This window comes from Gorilla gorilla, chromosome 5 (genome assembly GCF_029281585.2).
Source record: "Gorilla gorilla gorilla isolate KB3781 chromosome 5, NHGRI_mGorGor1-v2.1_pri, whole genome shotgun sequence".
Taxonomy (NCBI): Eukaryota; Metazoa; Chordata; class Mammalia; order Primates; family Hominidae; genus Gorilla; species Gorilla gorilla.
This window is the reverse complement of record NC_073229.2, coordinates 96425877-96447138: the sequence shown is the minus strand read 5'-3', so window position 1 is coordinate 96447138 and position 21262 is coordinate 96425877. Positions and strand designations below refer to the sequence as shown.

Here is a 21262-nt window from a genome sequence, read left to right as displayed (position 1 = left end):
TTTTAAAGTGCTAGAATTGTGCCAGTATGACTCATTGTATGTACCTGATAAACCCAGTCTTCATTAATATCTACAATTAGGCTTATCCCTGTGGATGAGTGAATTAGCTAAATAAGCAGAACAAATGAATCCAGTTTTCTTGTTAAGTATACAGAAGCATTCTGAACAGTTTAAGATAGTCTACCAAGAAGCTGGCATGGTTGTACAGTAAAATGGTTGCAGAGTCAGAAGGTTCACTGACAGTGCCACCTCCTCGGCCAACTTCAATGACATGCCCCATTTAGAGCACAGACTCTGTAGCCCAACTGCTGGATTCAAATTCCAGCTCTGCCCTTACTATGTGAACTCAGGCATGTTACATACCTCTCTGTGTTTCAGTTTCCTCATAAGTAAATGGGACTAATAAACTGAGGCATATCGCTGAAGATGAAAAATAGTGGTGTGCTTCAGCTTAGTCTTAGGGTATAAAATTATACAGATATACATGTTATAATTTTCTCCTTGTAAAAAAATGAAGTCCAAATTAAATATTTTTCTAGTTATAAATGACAAAATGCTCACCATCGACACTGAAGATTCTGGATATTTACAGGCAATTATACATTTAACTAGTATGTAATAGCATTTTAAACATACTGAAGGCATGTGGTATAGTGGTTAAGGACTGAGGCTATAGGCACAAACTAAAATTCTAATTATTTCTTTACCACTTACTAGCTGTGTGACAATGGTTAAGTGACTTAACTTCTCTCAGCTTCTGTGTTTTCCTTGAAGAATCCAGCCAATTGTCAGGGTCTTGTGTCACAGTCTCTTGTATCAATGTCATAGGGTTGCTGACAGGGTTAAATGTGACAATACACATTATAAGCCTTACAAAGGACCAGTTTACATAATATGGGCTGAACAACTCTTAGCCATTCTTATTAGTAACTATTAGGCACTTGATCAATATCTGTGGAATGAATGAAATAAATGTTTGACATCACCTAAACATGACTGTCAGTGATGAGTGAAAATAAAAACAGTAGCCATTTAAGTTCAGTGGAAAATGATTGCTGGTTTCAGGCAGTGCTGACCTAAAAATTTAATGGTGGGAACAAAGGTAAAGCTTAAAACAGAGCTAATGGCATTTTTTTTTTTTACATCTTGGGGAGGTGAGTAGGATACAACTAAGAATAAATAAGATAAATGCAATATGATACGTTACTAAAAACAAATTCTCTAAAAAATTACATTTCATATACCATGTATATAAATATGAAATATTTATGCTCCTTTAAAATTCTATTTAATTCTCACAATTATTTTTTAGATGAGAAGAAAGTGAATTATTAAGAATATATTAAAATTTATGGAAACTTTGAGGAATAAAAAGCAGATATTTATATTTTACTTTAAAAGTCACTTTCTTCCGGACGCCTTCCTTAGTTAATGCATTCCTAATCTTTCCCAATCTGATCAACCTTTTATTTTAAAAGCTTTCAATAATTTTGCACTCTGAGCTGGTGAGCATGAAAGGGCTTTGTAAAAGCTAAAGTTCTATAAAGAAAGAATCTCTCTTTGCCTGTTGATATACTACTTAGTAAATGAGCTTGTAAATAACTCCAGGGCAAGATAAATGCTTTTACTTCTTATGTACCATAAAGAGTGCTCAGTGCCAAGTTCTAAAGGGCATAGGATATTTTCAAACGCTTCAGCCAAAGGGTATGCAATGGGTGACAACTATGAAAATATAAAAGCAGAACAAAAGAATAGACAACTGGCATTACTTTAAATAATGTCACTAAGCCATTTACAGAGTAAAAAGCTGCCTGCTGTATTGTGCTATCTGGGCCAGTGAATCTAGGACATGCTGAATATGAAAAGAAAAGCACAGGCAGAGGCCTCTAGAAGACACGCTGTTGCCTCCAGTGCCATCAGCAGAAAGGAGCCAACAGAGCTCACTTATTACAGAGCCACTTTGATTTAGGCACCAAGGGACTCATCATTGAAGCTACAAACCTCTTAGAAATTAAAGCCAATACTTGCAATTGCACTGAGAGCAAATTCAAGCAGCTCTGGAAAAAATATGCTTTATTATCATCGTCAACACATTTACTGCAACATCGAAATATCTGAATTTAGTCTTTTTTCCTTCCTTTTTTCTGTGTACAAAAATTAGATTTTTAAAATTCTGTGATTTATTAAATATTTTTCCCACAAAAATATACTTTTCAAACTGTGATTTGAAAGAGAATAAAGAATGATCCATGAGAAGACAGAATTATTAAGCACTATAGAAAGCCAAAGAACTGAATTGAGAGTAAATTTTTACTTCAAAGGTAAATTTTTCCTACTATTTTCCTTGCTATTCACAACAATCTTCTCAATAAGTCTCCAATACCTATGACAATTAGTATGTTTTCTTCTTTGATTAGCTGAAGATCACAGAATCCTACACTAGTTATAAATCTCCATAAATTTTATGTAATATTTTCTTAAAGTGATTCTTCTGTTTTTTTTTTCCTTTTTAAAGACAATTGAATAATAGGTTGAGTGTATTTCCCAAGGTAGAAACTATAAACAGGAACTAGCATTTTCAGCAGCAGGTTAAATTACCTAAAGATGATTAACTTTGTTTTGGCTTTATTTTTCCTGTGGGTTTCTAATCAACCCTTTCCGGTAAGTTTCTAATCAATATCCTTTCCTTTAAAGAATCCTTCCTCATTAGAGCATTTACATCCATTTTCAGTTTCCATAATGCAGGTAGACAGGTCAAATATTCATTCTTACAATTTCAAATTCAGAGTGATAAAAATATTAATATATACGTTAATTTTTTATATTTCCCAACTAATATACTTTTACATCATTACATCACTAGATATACCAGTGTTTCAAAGCAACTATATGCCTATTTATAAATGTAACTTTAGTTATTATAAATAAGTTTTAATCTTTTTCAGTTGAAACTTTCCTAACTGTAGTATAATTATTTACTATTTGATTACTTGTCAGAATCTTCATAGTTTCAAATTAAGAGAAAAATAAGTATGGTATTTCCATTTACAAAAACATCCTATGGCACTGACTTTGAATCTGGAATACAGAATGTTTTTTTACCTCCTTGTAGACCTAGAACATAAAGTCTGTTAAGCTTCACTAAAACTATGACTAATCATTGTGTGTACCACATTTTTCGGTTGTAAGAAAATAACCTTTACAGTATAAATGATTTTGTAATGAGTATCACAATGTACTGCTTCAATATCAGAGGTCTGTTTCCCAAGTAAGAATTCACCAGCTTACTTGAAAAGCAGTTACAGTAGATCCTTTGTTCACAAGCCTCCTCTGGCCCTATGCCCAACAAAAGAAAGATTCCCAAAAAATCTGGGCATTTTTGCTTAAATACTTAAGTATTTTCATAAGGTTAATAAACCTTTTATAAATGATATAAAAGGATGTTGTAAATTAATATCTTTATCAATCATTATTATTTCTCATAAATGTACATTTTTATCTTTCAATAATTTTCTAATAAAATATTACTTTATTTGACATTTACTGTAATGGTAAAGTAGTTAAATCAGCACCAATTCTGGAGGTTCCACAAGGGGGAGAGGGCAGTAAAGGGAGTGAGTGCTGAAAAAAAGTACCTATCGGGTACAGTGTTTACTATTTGGGTGATGGGTACACTAGAAGCCCAAACCTCACCATTATGCAATTTATCCATGTAACAAACCTGCAAATGTACCCTCTGAATCTATTAAAAAATCAAAATCTTAAAATGATAATTATTTATTCTTGCTTATAAAAGAGTTAATATTTAAAAGCAATAAGGTAGAATTAACTGGTTAAATCTATCGAGAGCAACGTTCAGGTGCTTTTGAAGTGATATATAAGCAAAGAAGAGAAAGAAAGGAAAAGGGAGGTTGCAAAGTAATAGACAAATCACTTCTACAGTCGTCCGACAGTAAACGTTGGGGATTGACTCCAGGATGACCACCATGTATACCAAAATCAAAGCTATCTCTCCGCATATGCAGGTTTCTATAATATTTCCAATGAATATTTTATTTTGGATTTGCATTTGTTTGACAAAAAAATTTGTGTATAAGCGGGCCTGCGAAGCTCAAACTGCATTGTTTAAGAGTCAACTGTACTTGTTACAACTTAAAAAAACATGTTTTTGTTTCCTAGGAATAACAAACCAAACACAGAAGAAAAATTTACCCACTAAGAAGAGCTTGCTTGTCACAATGTTAAATGAAATATTATACCATGATTTGATCAATTAATTACCATTTGAGCATTATGTTTTGACTAAGCAAACATCACATTCACCTATCTAACAGATGTTTATAAAGATTCTTCTGCATTAAATGCACTGTTGTGAAAGACCAGAAAAAACCTGTTGCATGGTCATTAGCCTTGATTTACTTCGGAGTTCATTTTGTGACATGAATTCTACAGATGTAAACAGCACCACATGAGAACTCCCTAAAAGTCTTATAGGACTTAAAAAAATTACTTTTGGTCCTGGTAGGAAGTTGATATTTGGGTAGGGCTTGAATGAAGAGAAAGATTTTGACAGACAAACTGACAGATTAAGAATTTTCTGGGTAGAGCACCTGTAGAGAGGTACAAAGAAAGAAGCTTTAAGTTGTGTTCTGTGAACCCCAGGAAGATAGGTGTGACGCATAGAAAGAAATGAAGTTACACATTTGAGAGATGGAACATAAATAAGAATCATTTGCTCATGTCAAATAAAAGTGGACATTTTTTACTACTATTTTTCTGTTACATACATCACATTGGTTTCACATGTGCACAATATCTGTGGCCTACACCATAAGTTAAATTATTAAAATAAGTTCATATCTATAAACTTTCTGTGATCTACTAAGAACAGTTTGGGGAAATCGAATAGACAGAATTCAGATTGCAGTGAGGGGGACTGAGTGGCCTCAGAAAGAAAGGGAATACAGAAAACTCTTCCAAAAGTTTCTTTCATTCCAGAAAACTTTTCTGTATGTGGTACAGGCTTTGTGCTACATACTGGGATACAATCACTGAAATCACAGACTTGGTCCTTGAGCCCCCAACTGGGAAAATTAGGGTTGAGTGACGTGCTTTTACTACTTTATGTAAACAGCTAAGCCAGGTATCAATTTTAGGGCAAAGTTGAAGATATAAAGAGTCTTATCTATGGGGGCATAAGTCTTCGTTCTGAGAATCACTGTGTCTAACAAGAGACATCAATAGACATATGGTATAAATGTAAACATGACAGGTATATGGAAAAAAATAAAGTCATGGAAGTAGGGTAAATTAACTCCTGACTCTGAGAAGCAGAGAACAATGATAGAAATGATTATTGTTTACTAATACCTTCTTCTGCACTGCAGGCACTAAGTTGTTGGCCTACAGCAGACCTTAAGGAATGTTCTCCTTAAAGGACTAGACAGTAAATATTTATAATTTTGTGGATTAAGCGGTCTCTGACTTTGTAGCATGCAAGTAGCCATAGACAACATGTAAATGAATGAAGATGGCTGTATTTCAATAAAACTATGTTTATTAACATAAAAATTTGATTTCTCAGAATTTTCACATATCACAAAATATTATTCTCATTTTTATTTTTTTAAACCATTTAAAAAACATAAAAATATTTATTCTCTCATGGGCCCTAAAAACCAGACTCTAAGCCAGACTTTGGTGACCTCTAACCTAATAGAGTGTAGGCTGAGTAACAGAGCAGAAGGGAGGGAACTGGCAAAAAGAAAACTTGGATTTCTGTCTGGCAGATTATGCCTAATTTGGGATGAACATACCTCTGGGAGTTCATAAACATCTTTCATGTTTGTTTACACAGTGGCGTATGTGAACAAGTGCAATTTACTGAGGCTAGGACTAACAGATTTCACCAGATCCTCAAAGGTGGACTTGACTTGAGGAACTTTGAGAAATACTGACTTAGAAGAACTCAAGCGTTAGATCTTAAGATTCTATTCTTGTATTCTATTAACTACATGTAACGAACAGATAAAAATATTAGCTGGATTAATGTGCCTCTGACTGCCATTCATGAACGATGTCACTGATACCTTTTCTTTATCTACTTACCGTTGTATTTGGTTCCCCAGAATTATTAAAACTGCTAATTATTATTACTGATCCCTTGTCAGGTACTTTGCTAAATTGTTTAAAACATTTATTTAATCTCCACAACAGTCTTCTGAGGTAGGTACCATTTATGGTTCCATATTATAGTTGCGAAAATGGAGGCTCAAAAAGGACCTTTAACTTTTTATTTTCTGCAGGAGTCTCTTCTCGATCCTCCTTACTTGTATTTTATACTTCTTTCCTAAGTAACTTCATTGATTTCAATTGCCAGTTCTATGTTGTCGATCCTCAAATTGCCTAAAACACATTTCCTATGATGGTCCCAAGCTCAACATTGCCAGAATTGGCAAATGTGGTCCTTTCCCAACAACCACCCTCTTAGTAAATGGCAACATCACGTACCCTTATCTCTAATATTCCTCTTCTCCCTATTGCCCAAATGCTCAGATACAAGACTGTTTATTCTAAGACATAATTCTAAGCTCCTTCCAGTTCCACCCTAGTACAAGCATCCCGTGATGGTGTACTAAGTGGTCTTAAATACACATTTTTTAAAGTGAAAAAAGGCAAGATTATAAAACAAAATTAAATATTATAAATCTATGCTTGTTTAAAAAATCTATATCAGAAAGGTATCTCTCTGTGTGAACATACAGTTGGAACGGAATTATAGTAAAGTGGTTAAGAACATAAGCTCTACTTCAACTTTTAAGAGTTGTGATACCTCAGACAAGTCATGGAACCTGTAAAATGCAAATAATAAGAGTATTTCATGGCTGTTTTTTGTGAATTGAAGGAATTAACACATGTAAAAAATTAAAACACTGGTTGGCATGTAATAATTGCTCACTAAATCACAACTATTATTGCTAATGGTTTTATCAATATTAATAATACAAATGCATAGAAAGATTATCCAATAATAAACTATCATTTTCACACTGACTTTGCAATTAGTGGTGATACCACAGGAGTTTTATATACCTTCTTTTTGCCTTTCTGTATTTAAAATGTGAAAATCAATCAACAAAAATCTCTATGAAAAAACACTCTGAATTAAATAAGGATGTATTAAAATTGGTCATCTTAAAAATAATCAGACACATTTCTTGTTACGTCTTTAGCTGCCTGAAATGTTTTGTGACACCTATTTTGAAACTGATCTCATGCTTAACAATCATCTTAGTATAGTTAAAAATATCACCATGTGTAATTATTTTAGTGCTAAGTGTTGTGCTTTGAAGGCACTTAATAAATTTAGTTTCCTTTCCTCCTCCAAACCCTGAAATACAAATTAATTATATAAATTAATTCCACTGAAATCAATAATTTTTTCTGCCAAGCCAACCTAAAAGTATATCTATATCTTAGCCAAACGTAAAATTTATATTTCAGAGCAAGGAAAAGAACAAACATAGACCAGCTAGAGTATGTTTGAAAATACTAATCCTTATTAGGGCATCTCTTCAGAAGATGAGTTACTTTAGCTGAATTGAATCTCTATTAACAGTAGTGAATTCCTAAGGCAGACAGCAACAGTAAATAAAAGAACCCATGCTTACATTCATTTGATGGTTTCGCCGACTTGAGAATCATTTCTGGCACCATGATTTTGTGTTCAGGAAACAAAGAACATGAAACATTACGTTCTTCAGAATGTTTTTCTTGTGCCATTAAATGAATCAAGTAAATGAGGCAATAAGGCACAAATAAGGAATTTAGATTTCAGCAATATTTTGATCCACAGTAGCTTTCAGTTTCTGAAACTTTGGAAAGGCCTACATACTTTGTAAGAATTTTTGGCTTATATTGTTAATAATCAACAGAGCCAAGAAAACATTTCTTAGAATGTTCAAAGACACCACCTTAGCCTTCCTTCCCTGCAGCTATAACATTATTTTTCTAAGAGAAAAGGCAGAGAGTCTTCACAAAGCCATACCAGACTTAAAATACAGAGAACATTTTGGTAAACTGTATTGGTTAGAAGGAGAAAAATAAGTCCTAGGGCAAATGTCATCCATTTTCCCAAGGTAAATAAAGTAGGCTCTCCAGGAAGGTGCTCATTTGATTTATTTCATGACTTGCCTTACATGTGTGACTTTTGGGTAATAAAACTGGAAAAAATTAACAGAAGGAGATTTAATATTTTTCACATTTATTGGCATAATTATTGTCTAAGGACAATAAGAATTTTAAAATAATACCTTCAACTCACTGTAAATTAGCTTATTCAAGCACTATCCCTTTAGATGTGAGTTACAGTTATATCAGTGTATATTATTCATTTCTTGACAGTAGAACAAGGAAAATTTTGATAGTTTCTATATATGATTTCATCTTGAGAAGTTAGTGATACACCTTGGAAATTCATAAACACTTATTAACCCATTTTGAAATCTAACATCTATAAATCTACCTAAAACACCTTAGAATACTTATATTATTGCCTGTATAATCTTGTAGAATAGTGAACTCCATATGGTTTTGAATCCACTATGGACCTCCTGAAGTCTTTCATTCCCTTGATTATAATGAAAGAATTATTTAATTTCCTAGAAATAAATTGCCAAAGCAAAAAAAATAAAAAGCCATTTAGAGCCATATTAAGAAAAAGAATGAGCCAGGTGTGGTGACTCATGCCAGTAATCCCAGGACTTTGGGAGGCTGAGGCAGGAAGATCATTTGAGGCCAGGAGTTCAAGACCACACACACACACAAAAAAAAAAAAAAAAAAAAAGAAGAAGAAGAAGAAGAAAGAAAAGAAAAGAGTAAGATTTTCTTATTTCCTTGAGAAGACACAATATTAATAGATAAGAATGAAAGAGCAGAGCTTCAATTTTCTCCAATAAGAATAATAAGATGCATGCTAAAAAGAGTCAAACTAAACAGTAAATAGCAGCCCAAGACAGGTGAATCATTAAATGGGCTTAAGAATCTAGACTTAACCAGATATTTTCTCTAAGTCTTAAAGAATGTGGCAATATATTCTCAAAGAATCTTATGGTCACTTCAGACACCTTGGCAAGGACACTGGAGATGCACAAAGGCAGGGGATGACAATCTTGAAAGACAAAAGAACAGCTAATGTGAACCAGATACCTGCAAGGGAGGCCTTGATCCCTGATAAATGTTTTTTTAAAGTTACTTTCCACATGACTTGCATTATCCCAACTTAGCTGGATAAGTGCTGCTCAGCAGGGTTTTATTCATACCAATTAATTTCTTACAACATTGCCCACCCTATATCCTCACTCTCTCCATTTGTTAATACCTCATTTGCACTGAGAAGATCAAGCAGCCTCTGACTCAAGCTCCTTCAGCTTTCAATATCCCCATTGCAATATTCCTTTGTATTTCAGCCATTTCCTCTTTTCTGTCATACTCAGGGAAAAAAAATCAACCTTCTCTGTCTCCAAGAATAAACTTGTGTTCTTGAATTATCGCCTCTGTTCTCTGGAACTCTGCACAATTAAAATTATTTGTATCATCATTCAGTCTCTCCATCTAGAGGTGTTATATTCACTCTTCACCTGGAAAAATGATCAGATTCCTTTGTTCTGAAACATGCGTGCCCACACACACACACACCCCTCTTACTCCTACTACTCCCTCAATTACAGAGTCTTGTACAAGAAAAGTGCTAATAAATGTTGGTAGAATCAAAGAAAAAAGGACTGCTACATTTGATCTCTTTCCTTCCTAATGCTAAGCTCCCTGAAGAAAAGTTCATAAGAGTTACCTCCATTTATCCATCTTGCCAGCCCCAGCACCATGCATGTGAACAGATTTTAGGGATGGTGAAGGCAGCCTCACTCTAACCCATTGTAGACCTTCTAGCCCTATCCCCTTGGGCTCCCACCCAGAGTATATCCTGTTCTAGCCTTTCCCACCCATGACAAGAACTGCGTGCTAAATCTAATTGTGGAGGGGAATTAAGATAGAGATGAATGAGATGGTTAGAGAGAAGGAGCTGAAATGAATGACAAAATGGAGAGTGGAGTGGGCAGCAAGTTGACAGTGAAGTCAGAGAGCTCTATTTAGGAATTCAGAAAAACAAACTGTTCAAATAATTGGGGACAACATATAGAGTTAGAGGGTCTTAAACAGGGTCTTGAAGGAAAGGATCTGCACAGGGGAGAAATAAACTTTGATAGTGGAAAAATATTGGAAAGGTACAGAATACCTATTACTAAAGAAGCACAGAAGTGATTTTTAACACATTCATAGCACATCATAATTGAAAACTGCTTGAAAATTGTGAAAAAGTCCTGCAATATTTTCCATAATTAGAATATAAACATCAACATCTTGTCAGTATTTGGAGAAAAGATATTATGCTAACAAAGTATTCTCAGCTGTTAATGATATAATAAATAATTTTACTAAATGGTTAGAACAAATCATCTACCAATTCTTTATGTGCCCTCATCCTAGGGACTTAGATCCTTGACCAACTTGCCTCCCCACTACCTTTGATAACATACATAAATAGAACTAGATTTTATTATTTCGGGCATTTTACTTTATGTTTTTTCACTTTGTTCCTTGGTTCATGTGTATTTCAGGTGTGAATGATTTCCTTCCAGTGTAAATGATACTTCCATTTTTGAAACACCCACTGTGCCTGGGATAGTACTGCAGATACAGTTACCCAATAGTACAAGTTAAAGTAAATTGAGTAATTTCTAGTTTACAAAGCTGATATTTTACATTTATAGATGTCTTCTTCATAAAATTTAAAAGTTCTATTAGAAATCATAGTCTCAGTTGTACGGAGCTTATTTGATTTGAGATCTGTCCTGAGATGAGGTATCCACTGGAATTAGAGAAATATTTCATATAGTTTTAGATTCCACACAGATTTCTTTCTCATATTCCAGGAAACTAAGCACCATTTTCAACATTTAATCAATGGCCAGGGCAATCAGGCAGGAGAAGGGAATAAAGGGCATTCAATTAGGAAAAGAGGAAGTCAAATTGTCCCTGTTTGCAGATGACATGATTGTATATCTAGAAAACCCCATCGTCTCAGCACAAAATCTCCTTAAGCTGTAAACAACTTCAGCGAAGTCTCAGGATACAAAATCAATGTGCAAAAATCACAAGAATTCTTATACACCAATAACAGACAAATGGAGAGCCAAATCATGAGTGAACTCCCATTCACAATTGCTTCAAAGAGAATAAAATACCTAGGAATCCAACTTACAAGGGATGTGAAGGACCTCTTCAAGGAGAACTACAAACCACTGCTCAACGAAATAAAAGAGGATACAAACAAATGGAAGAACATTCCATGCTCATGGATAGGAAGAATCAATATCGTGAAAATGGCCATACTGCCCAAGGTAATTTATACACTCAATGCCATCCCCATCAAGCTACCAACAACTTTCTTCACAGAATTGGAAAAAAACTACTTTAAAGTTCATATGGAACCAAAAAAGAGCCCGCATTGCCAAGTCAACCCTAAGCCAAAAGAACAAAGCTGGAGGCATCACGCTACCTGACTTCAAACTATACTACAAGGCTACAAAAACGAAAATAGCATGGTACTGGTACCAAAACAGAGATATAGACCAATGGAACAGAACAGAGCCCTCAGAAATAATGCCGCATATCTACAACTATCTGATCTTTGACAAACCTGAGAAAAACAAGAAATGGGGAAAGGATTCCCTATTTAATAAATGGTGCTGGGAAAACTGGCTAGCCATATGTAGAAAGCTGAAACTGGATCCCTTCCTTATACCTTATATAAAAATTAATTTAAAATGGATTAAAGACTTAAATGTTAGACCTAAAACCATAAAAACTCTAGAAGAAAACCTAGGCATTACCATTCAGGACATAGGCATGGGCAAGGACTTCATGTCTAAAACACCAAAAGCAATGGCAACAAAAGCCAAAATTGACAAATGGGATCTAATTAAACTAAAGAGCTTCTGCACAGCAAAAGAAACCACCATCAGAGTGAACAGGCAACCTACAGAACGGGAGAAAATTTTTTCAACCTATTCATTTGACAAAGGGCTAATATCCAGAATCTACAATGAACTGAAACAAATTTACAAGAAAAAAACAAACAACCCCATCCAAAAGTGGGTGAAGGATATGAACAAACACTTCTCAAAAGAAGACATTTATGCAGCCAAAAAACACAAGAAAAAATGCTCATGATCACTGGCCATCAGAGAAATGCAAATCAAAACCACAATCAGATACCATCTCAAACCAGTTAGAATGGTGATCATTAAAAAGTCAGGAAACAACAGGTGCTGGAGAGGATGTGGAGAAATAGGAACACTTTTATGCTGTTGGTGGGACTGTAAACTACTTCAACCATTGTGGAAGTCACTGTGGTGATTCCTCAGGGATCTAGAACTAGAAATACCATTTGAACCAGCCATCCCATTACTGGGTATATACCCAAAGGACTATAAATCATGCTGCTATAAAGAGTCATGCACACGTATGTTTATTGCAGCACTATTCACAATAGCAAAGACTTGGAACCAACCCAAATGTCCAACAATGATAGACTGGATTAAGAAAATGTGGCACATATACACCATGGAATACTATGCAGCCATAAAAAATGATGAGCTCATGTCCTTTGTAGGGACATGGATGAAGCTGGAAACCATCATTCTCAGAAAACTATTGCAAGGACAAAAAAACCAAACACTGCATGTTCTCACTCATAGCTGGGAATTGAACAATGAGAACACATGGACAAAGGAAGGGGAACATCACACACTGGGGACTGTTGTGGGGTCGGGGGATGGGGGAGGGATAGCATTAGGAGATATACCTAATGCTAAATGACGAGTTAATGGGTGCAGCACACAAACATGGCACATGTATACATATGTAACAAACCTGCACATTGTGCACATGTATCCTAAAACTTAAAGTATAATTTTAAAAAAAGATATAAATAATTCAGAAAATGAAAAAAAACGTACTCTTCCCTCAGTTGTGCAAAGTCCTTCCTTGTGTACTTATCCTGATTTATTTGTGTTTTTATGCTCAGGCTTTACCTCTTCAAGAAAGCCTCTTGGAATGAGTCTCGTCCTTTCCTGTGCTTCCGTTCTACCACTCTGACACTTGTATTTAATATAATTGTCTTTTCTGAGCTGAAATATTTATATGTGATTTGCTCTATGATACTGTGATATCCTTGATAGCAGGAACACTATGCCATTCATCCCTTTATCCCTAGCTCTTATCCCAGTGCCTGGCATGATGCCTAGCATGTACTAACCACACAGATGTTCAATAAATGCTTGAACTTATTTCAAAATCTCAAATGTGCTTGCACTCACTTTCTCTCTCTCTCTCTCTCTCTTTACACAAATTGGTTAAAAGCATGGGTTTGGCACCAGGTAGCCTGGGTTTAAATTCAAGCCCAATCAGTTATGAGACCTTGGGCAAATTACCCAGTCCCTCTAAGTCTCAGTGTCTTCAACTTTAAAATGGGAATAATATGTCTTGTGTGTTTTGGCTGCATAAATGTCTTCTTCTGAGAAGTGTCTGTTCATATCCTTCGCCCACTTTTGGATGGGGTTGTTTTTTTCTTGTAAATTTGTTTGAGTTCATTGTAGATGCTGGATATTAGCCCTTTGTCAGATGAGTAGGTGGCAAAAATTTTCTCCCATTCTGTAGGTTGCCTGTTCACTCTGATGGTAGTTTCTTTTGCTGTGCAGAAGCTCTTTAGTTTAATTAGATCCCATTTGTCAATTTTGGCTTTGGTTGCCATTGCTTTTGGTGTTTTAGACATGAAGTCCTTGCCCATGCCTATGTCCTGAATGGTATTGCCTAGGTTTTCTTAAGACACATGAAAAAATGCTCACCATCACTGGCCATCAGAGAAATGCAAATCAAAACCACAATCAGATACCATCTTACACCAGTTAAAATGGCGATCATTAAAAAGTCAGGAAACAACAGGTGCTGGAGAGGATGTGGAGAAATAGGAACACTTTTACACTGTTGGTGGGACTGTAAACTACTTCAACCATTGTGGAAGTCAATGTGGCAATTCCTCAGGGATCTAGAACTAGAAATACCATTTGAACCAGCCATCCCATTACTGGGTATATACCCAAAGGACTATAAATCATGCTGCTATAAAGACACATGCACACGTATGTTTATTGCGGCACTATTCACAATAGCAAAGACTTGGAACCAACCCAAATGTCCAACAATGATAGATTGGATTAAGAAAATGTGGCACATATACACCATGGAATACTATGCAGCCATAAAAAATGATGAGCTCTTATCCTTTGTATGGACATGGATGAAACTGGAAACCATCATTCTCAGCAAACTATCACAAGGACAAAAAACCAAACACCGCATGTTCTCACTCATAGCTGGGAATTGAACAATGAGAACACATGGACAAAGGAAGGGGAACATCACACACCAGGGCCTGTTGTGGGGTCGGGGGGAGGGGGGACGGATAGCATTAGGAGATATACCTAATGCTAAATGACGAGTTAATGGGTGCAGCACACCAACATGGCACATGTATACATATGTAACAAACCTGCACATTGTGCACATGTACCCTAAAACTTAAAGTATAATTTAAAAAATAAATAAAATGAAATAAAAAAAGAAAAAAATGGGAATAATAACATTTCATAAGTTTCTTGTGACCAATGAAGGAGCGAAATTGTATACACTCACACAAACATAACTTAAGAGAGCATGGAAAAAGCTCTAGAAATGTAGACATATTACTTTTATCCACTTAGATACATGAATACTTATCATTCTTATGATACTGATTAGTATAATTTCAAAAGTGTATTTAGAAATGACTTTGCACAGATTTGTAGAACCTTCCCAATAATGCCTTCATTTTCAAGTGAGGAGAAGATATAGGATATTATATGGAATATCATACAGTTAGTATTGAGTGAGGGGAGACAATTCCTTACATTACACAGGCTGGGCCACTAAAATCAACAGAGATTAAAAACTTTACATTTTAAAACCCAACCTGCAGTTTACCTAGAGGTTCATTCAATTCCAAAATATTTCTGGCTTGGGGACATTTTCTTAAAATTTACCATTCTTTACTACGTCATACCCTTTCTATCTATATTGAAAGTAAGGGCTGAAAATTAAGAGAATCCGAAGTTATTTTAAGAGAGACATCTAAGAGGGGCTTTCTTATGGGAGATTAAAATTAAGTAATATTTCATGGGGGAAGAGGAATCCAGAAATACAGATCTCATGGTCAATGCAGAATCTGAAGCAATAAAAACTAACATTTCTTAGAATAATTCTGAATTTTGTTAAATCTCTGTAGGAGAGATGAAGGATAATTAAATTAATGGGGAAAATCACTAGTGGAAGTCCTAAGAAAGAGAAATATCAGGCTATGCACTAAAACAAAGAGGAGTGATAATTGAGGGTTATCAACATTTGTCACTTGCTTTAGAAAGATCAAGAACATTGAAATCTAAGGATAGGCTATCAAATGAAAGGTAAAATTATTATGTAGAAAGAGAAGCATAAAATTCTACACATAGAAAGTTCACAGGAGGTCATCCCATTCAACCCATCATTATATAAGAAAACTGAGTTGTAGAGAGAAATCAAAGTTCATTCACTGAGTCACTTTGGAACAGAACTACATATTTTGGTATCTTGGCTTCATAATCCCATTTCCTTTTTGCACCTGTACACTGGAATCCAGTCTCTGAAAAGAGGATATTCCATGAAGTTATTAACAATACATCTTCTGGGAAGGAAGATATTATTTGAAGTCAACATCTGACCATAACTGAGACAAAACATAAATGAAAAAAGCAAAGAGGCTAAGTGTTTTGATGACCATAATTTGAACCCATTACTTATTAATACAAAGATGAGCCACAAGTATAGTTTTTATGCAAAATTACTGCTGTGTTTTATAAGAAAACTATGCTCAAGTAATGATTGATAGGGTACTAACTAGCTAGAGGGGAAAAGAGGGTAAAGAGGGAGAAGAGAGAGAAAAAGACAGACTGAAAAGTTGAGGGAAGAAGTAAAACCAACTGGTAAACTTACAATCTCTCACATAGGAAACACTGGTTTCCTTCAAGGACATCAAATAACGTTTCCATTTCATTCAAGTATTTTGAAGTCTGGTGGTCAAAACCTTCTCCACCACCTCATGCTGTAAAGAATTACTTCAATACCAATAAAATCTATCCATCTGACAAAGGGCTAATCACCAGAATCTAGAAAGAACTTAAACAAATTTACAAGAGAAGAACAACCCCATGAAAAAATGGACAAAGAATATGAACAGACACTTCTCAAGAGAAGACATTTAATGTGGCCAACAAACGTATGAAAAAAAGCTCATCATCACTGGTCATTAGAGAAATGCAAATCAAAACCACAATGAGATACCATCTCAAGCAAGTTAGAATGGCAATCATTATAAAGTCAGGAAACAACAGATGCTTGAGAGGATGTGAAGAAATGGGAACACTTTTACACTGTTGGTGGGAATGTAAATTAGTTCAACCATTGTGGAAGACAGTGTGGCGATTCCTCAAGCATCTAGAACCAGAAATACCATTTGACCCAGCAATCCCATTACTGGGTATATATCCAAAGGATTATAAATCATTCTACCAGAAAGACACATGCACATGTATGTTTATTCCAACACCGTTCACAATAGCAAAGACTTGGAACCAACCCAAATGCCCATCAATGAGACTAGGTAAAGAAAATGTGGCACACATACACAATGGAATACTATGCAGCCATAAAAAAGGGTGAGCTCATGTCCTTTGCAGGGACATGGATGAAGCTGGAAACCACCATTCTCAGCAAACTAACACAAGAACAGAAAACCAAACACTAAATGTTCTCACTTATAAGTTGGAGTTAAACAATGAGAACACATGGACACAGGGAAGGGAACATCACACACCGGGGCCTGTCAGCAGGTAGGGGCCTAGGGGAGGGATAGCAGAAATATCTCCCAGGAGGCCTAGGAGAAATATCTAATGTAGATGTGGGTTGATGGGTGCAGCAAACCATCACGGCACGTGTATGCCTATGTAACAAATCTGCACTTTCTGCGCATGTATCCCAGAGCTTAAAGTGTAATTTAAAAAACAAACAAACAAACAAAACACCAAAAACCAGGAAACACCACCATAAAAAAATTAAACAAAAGAAACAACACAAATGAAAAATGCCTCTTATACTTACTGTAAAGGAACTTGACTCTAAAGAAGACAAATAATTCTCCTTCATAACAAATAGAACAGCTCATCTGATTGGAAGGGCAAAGATGCAGATCTGTCACAGGGATGCTAGCTATTCTAAGTTCATTCTAATCCTGTAATTTTAAGACATGACTCAAATTTCCTACTTCTAATTTATTTGCCAATATATCCAGTAGAATGAATAATTTAAAATAGGTACTTTCCAGAATGCTGAGTGAGATATAAAAAGGATTTTGTGAAAGCTTTTTGGTATAAGTAAATTTTGTGATAAGGCTCTTGCTATTAAGGAACAGAAAATGGAACCAATGTTGGTTTTAAGAGAAAAAACAGTTGCTGACTATTTAAATTGCTTCAATATTTCACTTACCTTTGATTTTACATAGTATTGAGCATAGTAATGAATAATCTAATCTGTCTGGCCAATTTTATATAATTTTAAGCAGTGTTTTGTTATATTTTACAATACAAAAATAGCCACTCTCCCTTTTGTATTTGCTTTTTAAATATATACCTTTAGGACGTTAAGCTTTTAAATTTATAAGCAGCAGAAAATACCTGAAACACATATTTGTATTAAAACATTACTCCTTGCATAAAACCACTGACCCATTTTTCTAAAGTAAAAATCACTGCTGGGTTTTTACTTACATTGAAACTATAGCAAGTACAGTTCAATTATTATATTTATACAGTACCTTGAAGAGTATATGTCACGTTGCACAACTGACCTTCTTTTCTATAAAAAGTATAGACATAGCCAAAAATAAGTAATTGAATTATGGAACATTTTGAAAAAGAGAACCCTGTTGCTTTTGTTGCATGTAAATAAATTTGGATGTTAATACTTCTTTGCATTTCCTTGCATATTTGCAAATATGACCTTGATTTTTTTAATTAAAAAATCTGTCCACTTTACAGATTTAAAAGTGATACCTTGTGAAGAGAGCTGTACAGAAAAAATAAATCCATAAATTTAGCAGATTTTCAGAGACAGAAAAATAAATTTTCTTTTCAAAGAAGAACCAAATATGCCACAATTCCATCACAAGCCATAGCATGAAGATCAAGTTTTTCTCTCCATAAAAGAATTGAGTTGTTTAGGTTGAATTCACATCACTCACCTGTTTGACTAAGCTGGGATGTGCTTCTACTCCTTCGAGACACTATGGCAACCACTTTGGCACTAAGGCTGGATCTCCGTTTCTTTCCACCTGCTCCAACTGTACCCACAGCTGTGTCTGACTGGCTGCCGTCATTATGCTCCAGTGTGTACATCTCTCCACTGACACTGGTGCTCTTCATGATGGATCTTCCTGAAGTCCCCATCCGTCTGCCTTGCATTTTGGGGGTAAATGAACTATATTTACAAAGTAAAAACATATATGCGTCCATAAATTACAGGTCAGCATCACTGAAATTCTAAATCTAATTTATTTTGAAATAATCCAGACACATTTTTAGGGAGAAAATGCAGTTGAGTAGTGGTTCTATACCTACAAATACTTTAGTATCACACCACCACCTGCAAAGTATTTATTACTAGACATGGCTTAAAACAATGCCATTTCAACATGGAATAATTTATAAACTTTTTAAAGATTGTAAAAATAAGTGCAACAAATGCCATGCATGGGGAGATGAATGTTACTGACCAATTTTGTAAACAGTATAGTTACTATGTTACCAGAGAAAAACTAAAATATTTCAATTATTAAGAAAAGTTCATATATATTCCAGAGAGAAAAATATTTTTAAAAACTTACACTCTTTAAATGTGCCACATAACAAGGTTTAAGAAATGAAAACAGTATTTGTTCTAATTTCCCTTTGGGATTCTAACTAACACATCTTGCTTAATGAGTCTAAGACTGCAAAGAAAGCAAAAATTAAAACTAAAACAACAACAACAAAATGCTTTTGGATTAAGTTTTCCCTCCTCCTTCCTTGTACCCTCATGCTCCACTTCCTCCACACAAACTTCTTCATCTCATTTCCCTCTTTCAGTGCCTCACACTCGCATGATGTAGGCTGATTTCTTTTTATTTTTTTCTTTCCTATCAAAACTTGTCTATGTTACCAGCTTGTACCAGTTTACCTGAATAGATTCCTTCTCTCCCCAAAGAATATATTATTGTTAATTATTTTATGCAGCATAGAAAGTTAGCTGGGAAAAACTCCTTTCTACTAGCCAAAGTAAACTACGTCTGAGAGTTGAGGAGAGGTAGGGCAAGCAAGCAGGGAGCATGGATGTTAGGATTCTTTTTTTTATTATTATTATACTTTAAGTTTTAGGGTACATGTGCACAATGTGCCGGTTAGTTACATATGTATACATGTGCCATGCTGGTGTGCTGCACCCATTAACTCGTCATTTAGCATTAGGTATATCTCCTAATGCTATCCCTCCCCCCTCCCCTCACCCCACAACAGTCCCCAGAGTGTGATGTTCCCCTTCCTGTGTCCATGTGTTCTCATTGTTCAATTCCCATCTATGAGTGAGAACATGCGGTGTTTGGTTTCTTGTCCTTGCGATACTTTACTGAGAATGTTAGGATTCTTACAACCTTTTAAATTACAATGCATATGCAGCTTTATTATCCATCTAGACCAGTACATTTCTGTCTAATAAAAACCTGGTTTGATACACCTAAAATGACCCTCTTAATTTTATGTTTCCTCGAAATATTTGCAAAAACTAATTATATGATCCTTATTACCATTTTGATCTTCTTCATTTTCTACTTCTTGTTTTGAACTACAAAATACACACTAGCTGATATAGCATCTTTAACAGTGAGGACATTTAATATGTGAGTCAGAATAAATCCTAATATGATTATAAATTATAAAACAGAAAGTCTTGGGATTATGTAACAAGTTTGTTGTCATATATATAATGAGAGAGAAATTGGTATGAGGTGAGTTCATAAAGGTGGGAGAGCAAGATCAGGAAGGAGAGTTTATAAGCTATGGAAAAGAGGTAAGACCGGTCCTTAGGATCCTTCATGGATTGTGAATTGAAAATTGAGACCTCTACTTGATGAGCACAATTTGTAATTTTTAATACTTAGCTGCATTACTTGAACTTGTCCACATCAAAATTCTGATAATAATAAATTATTATTATTCTTTCAACTTATTCCAGTCAGTTTTTCATTAACTCAAAATTTTAAAAGTCATTTGCAAATCTGATAATTTTGCTATGCATTTTATGTACATTTTTCGAGACACAAATGAGAGTATTATTATATATGATCAGTCCCAAACTGTTTCCTGTGGGATTTATATTCCCAACTCCAGGAGACTTTCTTTCCTGATAAGTATTATGGTCAATTTCTTCTGTGTCTTCACCAACATATTTGAATGCATTATCTAATATGCCACCCATCCTTAAGGCTACTCTATCTGATTTTTTCTTTACTATTTTACTTGCAGAATTCTGCTGGAGAATCTACAGAAATGTCAGGATTTGGTTAATTTCATAGTTACAATGTCCATGCTCAATCGAATGCCTACAACAGAGAAAGCAGTGGTTTCTCATCTCTCATCCATTATTTTAGCCCATTCTCCACAATGGTTATTGAAAACTTCTCTTCTGATGATTTTTTAACCTTTAAAGGAAAGTATGAATTAATTAACATGTACCCTTTTTTCTTCCCATTATTTCCATAAAGATGGAATTGTATTACAGCTTGAAATTTCCATCTCTAATATCAGTCACAAAAAATACCATTGTGAAATTCTGGACAATGTTCTTTAGTTTATAAAGAAGTTTAAGAGTATAGGGAAATGTCTACTATCATATTTTATTATTAAAATTTAAGATGAACTGGGAAGATTCAAAAGTTTATTTCACGGATATCCAATTTTAGCAGTGAAATATTCTACAATTTTGACAA

At 34.8% G+C, this 21262-nt stretch overlaps 1 protein-coding gene across 50 annotated transcripts in view; it reads right to left on the bottom strand.

Moving 5' to 3' along the window:
- Positions 1-21262, bottom strand: part of RIMS1 (regulating synaptic membrane exocytosis 1) — a 517565-nt gene that overhangs the window by 50834 nt on the left and 445469 nt on the right. For 26 of the 50 annotated variants that reach the window (XM_055390586.1, XM_055390588.2, XM_055390587.2 and 23 more), the window contains one exon: positions 18485-18720. The exons of 17 other annotated variants lie outside the window; for them this stretch is intronic. In XM_055390586.1, the coding sequence (XP_055246561.1) occupies positions 18485-18720 (236 nt within the window). The remainder of the gene's footprint in view (positions 1-18484; positions 18721-21262) is intronic. 7 more of the 50 variants (XM_055390593.2, XM_031012115.3, XM_031012113.3 and 4 more) reach the window with 2 other exon arrangements.